Source organism: Solanum dulcamara, chromosome 5, assembly GCF_947179165.1.
Source record: "Solanum dulcamara chromosome 5, daSolDulc1.2, whole genome shotgun sequence".
Taxonomy (NCBI): Eukaryota; Viridiplantae; Streptophyta; class Magnoliopsida; order Solanales; family Solanaceae; genus Solanum; species Solanum dulcamara.
This window is the reverse complement of record NC_077241.1, coordinates 5,009,901-5,023,031: the sequence shown is the minus strand read 5'-3', so window position 1 is coordinate 5,023,031 and position 13,131 is coordinate 5,009,901. Positions and strand designations below refer to the sequence as shown.

At 32.4% G+C, this 13,131-nt stretch overlaps 2 protein-coding genes across 2 annotated transcripts; one reads left to right on the top strand and one right to left on the bottom strand.

Moving 5' to 3' along the window:
• Nucleotides 1-228: 228 nt before the first annotated feature.
• Nucleotides 229-1,276, top strand: LOC129890360 (glycosyltransferase family protein 64 C3). Its single transcript, XM_055965919.1, has one exon. The coding sequence runs from the start codon at nt 229-231 to the stop codon at nt 1,231-1,233; it is 1,005 nt and encodes a 334-aa protein (XP_055821894.1). The 3' UTR covers nt 1,234-1,276.
• Nucleotides 1,277-1,743: 467 nt separating this feature from the next.
• LOC129888857 (AIG2-like protein D) lies at nt 1,744-7,736 on the bottom strand. Its single transcript, XM_055963896.1, has 5 exons — nt 7,571-7,736; nt 5,989-6,061; nt 5,199-5,291; nt 4,421-4,504; nt 1,744-2,394 (listed from the first exon to the last, which is right to left on the bottom strand). The coding sequence occupies exons 1-5, from the start codon at nt 7,699-7,701 to the stop codon at nt 2,254-2,256; spliced, it is 522 nt and encodes a 173-aa protein (XP_055819871.1). The 5' UTR covers nt 7,702-7,736; the 3' UTR covers nt 1,744-2,253.
• Between the last annotated feature and the right edge of the window lie 5,395 nt (nt 7,737-13,131).

Here is a 13,131-nt window from a genome sequence, read left to right as displayed (position 1 = left end):
AAAATACCTTATAATTCGTGTTAAATTTAAAAATATTTTTAATACTTCTTTCTTTGTAAAATTTCAATTTCAAAATCTATGATCGTAGCTCGTGAAACTTAATCACAGTCTTAAACATTAGGGGTATCAAAATGCCCTTATTTGTATTATAAATTACAAAATTGCCACTAGATTATTCCATCAACTGCCAGAACAGAACAAACGCTTATCAGCAAAATCCTCTGTAAAATGAGCAAGTCAATCCTCGTCTTAACCTTATATGTAATTATAACCTTATCCATACCCTTTTTAGTCTTTTCACTCCGAACCGGCCAACCACGCCATTCCGACTCATGCAACCGGCCGCCGGCAGACCTCCGAACACTCCAAACCGATCAAATGACAGTACTAATCAACGGCTACTCCGATCACCGGATTCCACTTCTCCACTCAATCGCCGCCACTTACGCCGCCGCATCATCCGTGGCCGCCGTCATCATCCTCTGGAGCAATCCTTCAACTCCGTCACAAATCCTCTCAGATCTCTCCAAAAACCTCTCCCTCTCCACCTCCTCCTCCTCCACACCAATCACCATCCTCCGTCAACCTTCCTCCAGTCTCAACCTCCGTTTCTACCCTCACCCATCAATCACCACCCGATCCGTCCTCATCTGCGACGACGACATCGAACCTGACACAAACTCCATAAACTTCGCTTTCAACATCTGGAAATCCAACCCAGATCGTCTAATCGGATTCTTCGTCAGATCTCATAACTACGACTTAACCCATAAATCCTGGATCTACACAATGGAAACCCAGAAATACTCCATCATGTTAACAAAATTCATGATCCTAAACTTACGTTACCTCCATCAATACACATGCAATAAAGAATACGAGAAACTCAAGGTCATAGTAGATGAAAAGAACAACTGTGAAGACATATTGATGAACTTTGTGGTAGCGGAAGAAGTGAATAAGGGTCCGATTTTGGTGGGTGCGAAGAAAGTGAGGGATTGGGGTGATGCGAGGAATGAAGGTGAAGGGATGAAGGAAAGGGAAGTGGGTTTGAGTAGTAGAAAAGGAGAGCATAGGAAGAGAAGAGGAGAGTGTATTGGTGAGTTTCATGGATTATTGGGGAAGATGCCATTGAAGTATAGCTATGGAAAAGTAATGGACGCCATTGGAGAACAAGGTTTATGTGACAAAGGTGGTAAATTAGTGTATTGTGATAAACAGATTTTTAGATGAAAAAATTATGGTAATTTTCTATTTTTTATTTTATTTTGTCAAATTTTATTTTATTGTATCTTTTTCTTTTTCAATAATCTAAAGTCACAGTATTAATAAAATGATAATCAAAATATAAGAAATAATAGATAGTAGCAAAAATTGAAAGTCAAGGAACTATGAAAACAGTGCAAATAAGAAAGTGGAACGATACTCAACTATCTACTAACTTTCTATCTTAATCTGTAGCCTTTATATTCTTCTATTTAAGGTCATATCTTCGATAAACTAAAGAATGTATCATGTCGTATCTTTTAAACCTGTCAAACATTTCTTCGACCCACCTCTATCTATCCATAAAATACTTTTTTAAGGATATTGCCACGAAAATTTCAAATTGAATTGAATTTGTATTTCGAATTTGTAAATCAGCTTATAATTTGTTTCCAACTCATTTTTTCATTTAAAGTTGTATTTAAATATATTTAAGCATGAACACTATTTTAAATACTCTTTACAAAAGGCATAATCAAACACAACTCCATCTTCATAAATTCGAAATAAAGTGAAAAATGTATAAAAATTTTCCAATGCCTACTTAAAAAAACACTAGTATCTTCAAGTGTTGTCCGATGTTCTTATCAATCAAATATATCATAAAGAGGTCCATATCATTCTACATTCGAGAAATACACTATTAATAGTCACCCAATCACAAATGAAATTTAAGAAAAAAGAATCAAGAAAAATACACTCCTTGCAACCAAAGGGTAAAAAACCCATTGCTGCAACATAGCAACATTCTGCAGTGCAAACTGTACATCCATGTTAGCTCAATTGCTCAGACTCTTCAAAAATGTCAATGCGTGCATGTTGGATTTTCCAAAAATAATGTATTCTTTAACAATCCGACACGAGTGTGGTGAAGAGTCCGAACAACATAGCTAATTTATTTAGTATCTTTTGGTGGATAGGGAATGGAGGAATAGGGAGGCTTAGCCTTTGTTGTTTTATTGGCAGACTAATCAACACAACTACACATCAAGGCTTGGACTTTTTCTCTTCCTGTGCATAGAAGGATTCATATGTTGCTACTCTGGTTTTCGATTCAGGTAGCTCCATTTCTTCACTGAACCCCATTGTCATTTTCAAGAAGTCTCCCTTGTGCAAAACTTTCCATTCCTACAAACCATTGTCATAAGCCAAAAGAAAATATTTAGGACTGGCTTTTACAGAAAAAAATTCGTTAAGAGCAAGCAGCTTTGACTTTCCAATTCTCTCTCGGTGTATGTACAACAACATATCAAGTATAATCCCACAAATAGAATCTCGGGAGGATTGAATGTACGTTGACCTTACCCCTACCTTGGGAGGTAGAGAGGTTGAGTATGATAGACTCTCAACTCAAAGAAAAGCATATAAAAGCATATCGAAAAAGAAATAACAGAAGTGAAGAAATTACGGAAAAATACTATAGAAAGCATGACAAAGCATTCTAAATGAAAGAAACAGTAACTTCAATAAAATAGTGCGATAATGAAAGTACAAGAGACAATAGATAGTAACAGAAATCCAAGGACGAGAAACTATTGGAGAAATATTGTGATTACCAGTATGGAAGGATACACAAGACAACGCTCTACTAAGTTTAGCCTTTCACACAATGGTTGAACCATGATAGTCAAAAAATAAAGAAGTAAATACACAAAGAAGTCTGGCGGATTCAACATACAATAAATTTGGTTTATCTATCTGCACGGGGTAATTTACAACTAAGGGGCGTCTTGGACAAGTGTAGCTCCGCCACTGCTTGCACACGCACACACACAAAATTTGGTCCGAGGGCTTTGGGCCCCTAATATTGTTATTGCTCCCAATATTTCCATTTACTAAAGTAAAACAACAATTGTGCCTCAATCCCAAGCAAGTTGATTCAGCTATATGAATTCTCACTTTTCGGTTCTCTAAAGTGACATAAAAATACAAGATCCCACATTGAAGCTATGCATATTTGATACTACAGAACAATCAGCAATGAAGTTACTTCAGTTGATGGAGAAAACTATGAATATTTTCAAGCTCAAATGAAAACTCTGCTTATATTTCGAAAAAATTGTGGAAGAATTAGTAAAGGCTTCTTGGAATTTGATGTTGAAACTCAAAACTAGAAAGCAGCACAAAGGAAACATGAGGCATGCTAGAGAACTGTTGTTATCCAGCAAGGGTTAAGTAAACTTGAATTTTGGGTGCACATAATCTAAAGAAGAAGAATAAAGACTACACATCAAGGGTATTTAAAAGTTCATCTCTATTAAACTACAAGAAATGGATTTAATTATTAAATGTGGACCAAATATCAATTTAAGTTGGCCACAACTTTGGCAATAGACTCCTATGTCTTTGGAGTTCAATGGAGAAGCAATTCGAAGGTTTGATATTCAGCCTGTAAGTCTCTCAAGATTTTTCAGGTTTTGTGATACCCAAAATCCCAAGAACTCAAATTTTCTCAACATTGTCCGTTGAACAGCCATACTCTAGCATATTTTCCCCTAGTTTCCATTTTGGTTGATCCAATGCACCAGAGCTTCAGCACTCGGGACATTACGAGGAAGCAAGTTCATTGAGTAGAAATGTAGAATGAAAAGAAAAGCAAGAAAGAGGAATTTTTACCAAAATGGCTCAATGAGCATCAAAAAGTAAGAGATTGCACATACCTAACAAGTCCTAAATTATATACGATCATGTTGTAGGTTTTGTTCCCACAATAAACAAAGACTTTATACGTTGGTAACCTATGGCGCGGCCACAACAAAACTATTGGAACCACTTAAAGGAGGAATGGTAAGGGGCCCAGATTCCTGTGTTTGATTCATACATGGATCTACCACAATTCCATTCTAGATCTCAGACTATCCTATTATACACAAATGCAGAGACATGTTAAGTTCCTGATCTATTCACAGGCAGAGATATGTTGATTATATGCTCTGTAAAGTTTTTACCAAATCCCATCCACCTACTTTGGGCTCAAGATCAGGCAACCAAAAAATAGATATAACCCTTGAAACATAATGCATTTTCGAAATGCACAGTCCAATCAAAATGAAAAGAAAGGAAGACAGGACAGGAGAAAAAGTATATCCCCTCTTTGTATATTAGTACAACAAGCAATGAAGGGAGATGCAGATATATGAGATCACAAAATCACCTCAAAGTCCCATTCCCCAAATAAATCTGGATCCCTCTTGTTAACCCAAACATATGTTTCAACCTGTAATGTCTTGGAACTATCCTGCAAAACGAAGACATACACACTGAGGGGGTAATACAAAGCAAACATAAATTGATCATGCGCTGACTTTAAATTTTTGAATAGAACTTAAAAGCTAATGGCAAATATCATTAATAATAAGAGGGTTCCCACGAAAGTTGTAGTCTTTCATGGTCATCATAAGAAACGGGCCTGAAAACCCTAATCCCCAATGAACTAGAATTTTCATCCTTGTCGATCAAGAAACTTCAAAGGAAAGATGGCAAGTGAAGAAAGATTTACTAAGAAGAGGAGTTGGAACATTCTAACAGTCCAAGTTGCTAGAAATATCACTAGTATGGGTTCCCCCTTTTAGTAGCAATCCTGAAACTAAAACCTATGAGGAAACTATGGTCTAAAAGCTCTAAATTAAATAGCAACTCATTATATAGGACACATGTGCGTAAATGCAAGTACTCTAGTAAAAGCAGAATTCACTACAGTGCTTAATGAACACTAAGGAAACTGATGCTATCCTCTTTAGTAATTTATCTTTTGCATCAATGAGTTTGCAGCAGTCATTATCTCCCACGAATAGTTCAGTAGATCCAATAAATAGGAACATTTGAACTCATAAAAAGATCTGACTCATGCTCCATATCATGCTTGAGAGTTGAGCCATAAAAAAGAATATACATAAATGTCACATTTTTTAAGAACTTCAGTGAATCAATACCATCAAGGAAACATCAACAGTCGTCCTTTCATACTCGTCATCCTCAAATGCATCCAGGATATTCAATTCAGGAACAGTGATGTTAAAAAGAACCTGCAATTTCGTTAGAACAAGCGTATTTAAAAGATCTGCAAGAGGAATAGATCCAAAGTTTTCATAAGGTCTCAATGACAGAACTGTATCAGCAATTTGTTCTCACTTCTAGAAGTTAATTATAAAATATATGTAATGTGCTTGGACCTCAATAATGGAAGGCCATCCTTTCATTGACCATTGAATTCATCAGTTAGAGTATATGCTATCTTATTACTTACTAAGCGCAAGAGCTCAATGGTTAAGCAGGTAATGCTTGTTGAAGAGGTTATCATCACGTATGGAGTAAAATGATCACAGGAAAAGTTTAGAATTGATGTTTGCAGACACACTGCTTGAAAATGAAAATGTTTCAAGTAATTGATCGTTAAGCATGTCTTAAACAGCTCATAAGGATGACACAATACAGAACACCGATGTTGTCAATGCTCTACAATAACAAAGTGGGACGGTTCAAAAGACTTACATGTCAATGCTTGAAAATGAAAATGTTTCAAGTAATTGATCGTTAAGCATGTCTTAAACAGCTCATAAGGATGACACAATACAGAACACCGATGTTGTCAATGCTCTACAATAACAAAGTGGGACGGTTCAAAAGACTTACATGTCAATGCTCTACAAGGGAAGATGAATACACCAAAAACGTAAAAAGGAAACTCTACAACAAAAGAAAATATTAAAAAGTTCAACAAACCTTCCCATTAACTCTTTCGTTTTCAACTGGTAGAATAGCAGGATAAACACGCCCTTTGATGCTAAACCTATGACTACACCAAAATAACAGAATCAATGGTTACCGCTAACAAGATACTAGAAAAATATATCCCTCTGTAACTTAGACAAACAATGCGCAGAACAAGTAGGCACAACTTGGCATTGCATACACACAAAATAGGAAAAGAAATCCCATTAACGAGCATTTAGTCAACAGATAAACACAACATGAGAATGCATACAACAAAAACTAAAGCACATCCCATTACCAAACATCTCCTAAATTTCCCATGTAGTCGTATTGGTACACATTAGACCCAGTATTTGCCAGGAATCGTCTTAACTATGAGTCTTATCAGTTTGTTTAGCATTTTATATATCAATAGAAAACATAGAGAGCTCCAGCGTCAGAGAACTCTTAACTTGACTTAAAATTATGATTTATAGAGAACTAAATTAAACAGCTCCAAATGGAGCTAGATGAAAATTTAGGATTCAAACAGTTGAGCTCGACTAGCTTGGGATTGAGGCGCAGTAATTGTCATTATTAGGTCTCATTAGTCTGTATCAAGCAATTTGAAAACTATGCTGAAGGTAGCTCAATCTCATAGAATAATAAACATGAGAAGAATCAGTTGCATGAAATTTCATATAACCAGATTCAAATTCACAAGACTCAAGTGCAAGTAGTCATAACCAGTGGTTGAGCTACAATAGATTTGACAGAACCCATCAGCTTTGGCTCAAAATATAGTATTCCTGCTAAGAAATTCACTTAATATGAACAAAACTTTATCAAAAGTGCACTAAGCAAAAATAAATTGAGGTTCAAAATCCTTAATATTTTGTTAGATTGTTGTCATCTATTGTATTGCACTACGTTGTTAGTTTAAATACAATGTTTGTTTCGATTGTTACTTTGTATCGTATAGTTTAATCCATCTGAAAAGTCTCATTTTATGTAAGGACCAATTTGGTGTAATCGCGTAGTTACCTTGTTTTTTTCTTCTCATTTTATCTTTGAATAGTATCTAATAATCCTATTTTATCATTTACATTACCTTTTTATAACAGTTCTACCCCGTAGTTTGTCCTTCAAATTGCTTATGTGTGTCATTATGTAACCACGGGAAACTATACAACAACAACAACATACCCAGTGGAATCCCACAAGTGGAGTCTGGGAAGAATAGAGTGAAAAGCTATTTCCAAAAGACAATCAGCTCCAACAATGGAAGCTATACAATCTATTCAAATGTTGTATTCATCAAGACAATACACTATTGAAACTATATGTAACAACCATCCAAACAAAGTGTAAAATGTGGAAACCAAAGCCACAACTTCCCAATACCCGTTAGATTTCCAATTTGTCTGCTAAAAAATGCTTCAATTCTTAATACCCATTAAAGAATAAGCGTATTCACACTCATCTTGTTCGTAAAAATGGAACCATAAATCGAAACTGTGAAACAAGGTCGATGGGTAACGAATAGAAACAACAGATTTTAATCTATTCGATTACAGAAAATCAGAGAGAAATTGAAAGGAGTTAGACTTACTAGTTGTGGAGGATAGCGGGATTAGATGGAGGAACGCGTTTGAGGAGAGCACGAACGATGTCGTCAGCTAATAGGCTGCCATAGACGAACACATTGCAGACGGAATGATGAGGGGAAGCCATTAGTGTCATCTCCCAAACATTTGGAGATATTGCAATCTAAATGGTCCTTTGAGCTAGGCGTATTAGAGCCGATTGGATTAATTTATAAGTTGCTAAGTTGTTTTTAGCTTTTTTTTATTATTTGATTTGGCAACTTAAAGTTATTTTATGCTTAAAATAAATTTTAATTAATAATTGAATTTGTTTGAGTGGACTTATTTTAAATAGCTTATAAATTATTTTTAAAAAAATAAATAAATTGAACTGCATCTACTTTTTTTTTTTAACTTATAAGTAGTTTTCAATTTATAAACTAGTTAAAATAAGTTCATCCAAACAGACTTTTAGTGGTTTCTTAAAAACCCACTCCCGAACTAATTCGGAACCTGATGGGGGACGCAACACCGAACCCCAATTCCATTTTGTGACCTGACTCCCCATCTCGACTTTCGACCTGAGACATAATTACCTAACTTTCGAGCTGAGACTCAATTCCGACTTTTGAATTGACTGGGGATTCGACACTCGAACATTACCTGAGACCTGATTTCTAAGCTGATTCAGGATCCGACTTTCGACCTCGATCGGAACCTCACTTTTAATTCGGGATTCGACTCAAGGCTCGATTTTCGACCTCGACCCCTAACCCCGACTCCCATCCCCTAACTTAGAACCCAACTCTCAACCCTAATCTCGACTTCCAATCAAAGATTCAATTCTCGATCTCGACTCATGATTTAATTCTCGATTATAATATTTTTAAAATTTTATAGTATTTTTGAGTCTGATATTATAGCATTTTTATCACATTATACCTAATTGCTCTTTGAGATAAAAAAAAACTTACTAACCAAAGACCCGAAAAAAGGTAAGAAAATCACTTATTTTTCAATAAAATATTTTATAGAAGAATATTTTTCGTCAAAAATATTTTCTTCCGTACCAAAATAGTCTAAATTAGTTCTAGCATCTTGAGTAGTAAACTAAAAGATATTTCAACGATATTGAATAGTAAATTGCAATTCGTACGATTTAAATTTCTCTTATTAAATATTCGATTTCAATAATTTTTTAATTCCATCTTGATTAATTTATTTTTACTCGTTTGATCTAGATTATTTTTTTCCTTGCTTAATTTTGTTTTACACTATTATAAAAATAATAGAACGAATCTCTATTCTCTTGGCATCATCCATATTTTCCTTGCATTTAACACATTTCAAATAATAGAAGTGTCTAGAATATTTTTGTCAAAGCCCTAGGAAAGTATGTATGCTATCATATTCTAGTTTCTACTTGTGACTCTTATATGACATATTTAAAAATTATCAAAAAAAATTAAACGAATCATTTTGATACCGAAGTGAAATCAAGATGATGGTACCATTTCAAAAGGTCTAATTTTGATTATACAAAATAAAATAATAAAAAATTGATATAATATATCTTTTAGAAAATAGCCGATCAGACAGCACTATTAACATCCTAATATTGAAAAATTGATTTTATAGCTTTTTATAAATTTAATTTTAATTTTATATTTCTTTTTGGACATAAAATATGTTTTTATTTTATTAGTGGATCATAAGACATCATTTCCACCTCTAACATAATATACATCTGAAAATTATTAAATCATATCACTATTTTGGAGTAAAGTATATGTTGTAATCACTTATAAGTTGAATAGAATAAAATAATTTTCTTAAATCCCTTACATGTAAAAATAAAAAATTCTTATATTAAAAATAAATATGTAAAGAACTACAAAATCTCTTATAAGGTAGCAAAATTAGAAACAAAAAACAAGTAGTTTCATTAATAATTTTTTAATAAAGGAAATTTTTATGTGATATTCAAAACCTAATAAAAATAAAATGCATATTAGGAAAAAAGCTTAAATATACTATCGAATTTTGAAAAAAATAATTATTTATGTCATCTTTAAAAGTTGGCTCATTTATGCCATTTTCATTTGAGAAAATGCTCATCCATGCCATTATCTGTTAACTGAAATGGCATAGATGAGACAAACTTTTAACGAATGGCATAAATGAGCTTTTTTTCAAAGTTTGATGACATATTTAAACCTTTTCCATTTTAAATAATAATTTAGTTAATGATGTGGCCAGATCATTATTCTTTCTTATTAGTATTAGCGCACTATAATTTCCCGTGGTCTGATGTCTATTATTATTTATTACTTTCATTATTTTCTGTACTTTGAATGCTCTATCTTATCTGGCTTGCTTTCGTTACTTCCTATTCCTTATCGCTTTGAACTTCTTATTCTTATCTGACTTCCTTTTTGATTTTATTGAGCCGAGTGTCTTTCGGAAACAGCCGTCCTACCTTGGTAGGAGTCGGGTCTGCGTACACTCTACCCTCCCAGACCCCACGTTGTGGGACTGCACTGGGTCGTTGTTGTTGTTGTTGTTGTTGATGTGGCCAGATCATAATTGACCACGTGTATAAATAATTTTGCAAAACGAAAAATATTTTTAACTTACAAATAATGACATGGATGAGCCTTTTCTTTGACGAAAGTGGCATAAATGAGCCAATTTTTTAATGAATCCCATGGATGAGCCTTTTCTCAAAGTTCGATGACATATTTGAGTCTTTTCCCTTAATTATATTATAAACGCGGAGTAAAGCGTAAAGCATTCCATATCATCGCACCTCAACGATTGATGGTTGTTAATAACATACTTGTTATTCCACGTTCAGTCACTTTCGCATTAAACATTTCAATCAGTATGAATAATTGTGTTTTATTATATACACATTTACATACAACCAAATTAACAAACATTATTTTAGCAATGATTTAAGAAAGTGGGGTAGTGATTTTAGCATGACCTAAAAAAACTAGAACTTTATTCATTAAAACTTATTACATTTTAGGACCTAATTCAAGTTTGGTTGCTTCTTTAGTCTGTATTGGAATTTGGAAGTCTTAAGAATATTTATGCTATACAAATTTTCAAATGTGATAACTTATTTTAATTTATATGATTGGGTACAGCTTTTCAGTTTAAGAAAGATAAATAATTCCAAATATGATTTTTATGTTTTTATCACAAGGTAAGAGGCATTTCTAAAAATAGGATTTTATTTTTTTATAGTGGCCCGTGAAAATAATAGTCGATAAATTTTTAATTTTTTTTTACATTAAGATCAATCACATATTTTATACATAACAATGCATATTTTTGTATATTTAACTAGCGAATGTGATTATGTTTTAACACCCATCAAATATGTAACTTACCCTTCTAAAAATCGTACAATTTCAACTACCTTTGATACGTGCTGATTCTTTAATTTTATTTTTTTACGTGATATATTTAAGATTATAGAATTAAAAATAAATTTTATATACTTTTAGTTTAAGATTATACTAAGAAATATATTTTTAGTATTAGAGATAAGTGCTTACAAGGGCGGAGCCACCCTCGGGCAAGGGGTGTCAAGCGACACCCCTTCGTCGGAAAATTACATTGTATATATAGATTAAAATTTAGTTTAATGAATATATATACAAGTGTTGACACCCATTGACACAAGTTGAAGCTTTAGTATAATGGTTAAGGGATTGCAATAATTGTTTGAGGTTGTGGGTTTTATCTTTGATAAGAACATATATTTTTGTACTTTATATTTTGACATTCCTTTATAATAATCCTGGCTCCGCAACTGAGTGCTTAGATTAGAATGACACATCGAATATTGTCTTAGTATTGACCTATTTATATAGTCTATCATCCAGTGGTAGTCTAGAGCACCATATCTGTCGTAGTATTAATCTATTCATGTAGTCTGTTGGCTTTTGGTATTTGTTATCATTTGTTGTTTGTTATTTTTAGGTAATCGCACCTATTGTTGATGTTACAGTTCTATGCATATATGCTCTAAACTGATTTTTTTTTTAGTTATCATGTTTTTCCTTACTACCATTTCTCCCTTTTCATTACTGCTTTAATTTGCTTTACTTAAGCTGAAAATATTTTGGAAATAATATTTTTTCGTCCATGAGATAAAACTGAAGTCTATATGGTTATTGTTGTTGTTTTTTAGACTAAGTATCACGTTAAAACATGAAACTTAGGGCCTGTTTGATCATGCTATATGAAATCATGATTTGCAATCATCATATGAAATCATAAGACGAAATTTGAAGTTTTGTTTAGGCATGTAATTTGGAGTTTTTATATTGTATGTTTTCTCATAAACATAAATATCCCATAATTTGTAGAAATATTAAAACTATCTCAATTCATTATACAATCTTATCAAATAAATAAAAGATTCTAAAATTGCATGATGCACTATCACAAAACTATTCTAAAAAAGTACAATATTTATTGATCAAATTTTAATTAAATAAAAAAATAAAGGCAAAGCTACACAAAATAGACCAATTATGAAATTTACCCAAATTGGACTCAACCTAAATTATTTACCCTTAATAGACTTATGACTTAAACTATTTACCCTCTTACCCACTTTCTCTCTTTTAATTTCGCGCATGACATCATGCTAGCTTCAGCATCACTGCTTCTCTTTGATATCATCAGAGTATATATATATATATATATATATATATATATATATATATATATATATATATATATATATATATATATTCTCATTGTATCAAACATGTATTTATGCAAGTGTCCCTTCCCGTGTTCCTCTTTGATATAATCAGAGTATATTATACTTTGATAGTATCAAGTAGTTTATCAAGCAATTTCTTGTTGATACCATCAAAGTATAATTTATTTTGATGGTATCAAGAAGAAAGAGACAGTGCTTCATCGAAACTGCTTGATGCCATCAGAGTATATTATATATTCTCATGGTATCAAATGCGCGGAATAGTTAAAAACAAGGGGTATGAAAGTAATGAGATATCCAATGATAAATAGTTTTCTTTTTTGGGTATAACAATAATTATCCCAAAAATAAAAATGAACACAAGTTGCACTGTACTAGTATTTAGTATAATCCTCCCACATATTACGGACAATCTACTTACGTTGAACTTACACTTCTCAATTATTTATTATTTTTTCAATTAAAGAGGTCAGTCTTGTCTAGTCAGTATAACGATGAAAAATATTTTTTAAATTATTGGTTGATTTGAAGTAGTTATAAATTTGGCTGGTAAATAAATTTGATTAGAAAAATATGAATTTAGTGTATATAAATGGTAAAGTAGGAACTGATTTCAAGTAATAATAAATTTTATGTTGGTGAGAATAATTGTTATATAAGATATAAATGATTTAAAAAATAATGATATGAATTATAAATTTTATTTCTAGATATAAATAGTTTAAAAAGTAATGATATGAATTAAAAAATTTATTTACATAAGAAATAAATGGTTAGCATATATAAATATGTTTTTTTTTATAAAATATAAACTTATGAGTTAATTTTTATATTTGC

What these genes read in the sequence shown, in the direction of transcription:
- LOC129890360 (XM_055965919.1), top strand. Translation starts at nt 229, where the DNA reads ATGAGCAAGTCAATCCTCGTCTTAACCTTATATGTAATTATAACCTTA.
- LOC129888857 (XM_055963896.1), bottom strand. Translation starts at nt 7,701, where the DNA reads ATGACACTAATGGCTTCCCCTCATCATTCCGTCTGCAATGTGTTCGTC. An exon ending in CCCGCTATCCTCCACAACTA is followed by an intron (nt 6,062 to 7,570) that starts GTAAGTCTAACT and finishes ATTTTGGTGTAG; the next exon opens with TCATAGGTTTAGCATCAAAG. An exon ending in TTGGGGAATGGGACTTTGAG is followed by an intron (nt 2,395 to 4,420) that starts GTGATTTTGTGA and finishes AATGGTTTGTAG; the next exon opens with GAATGGAAAGTTTTGCACAA.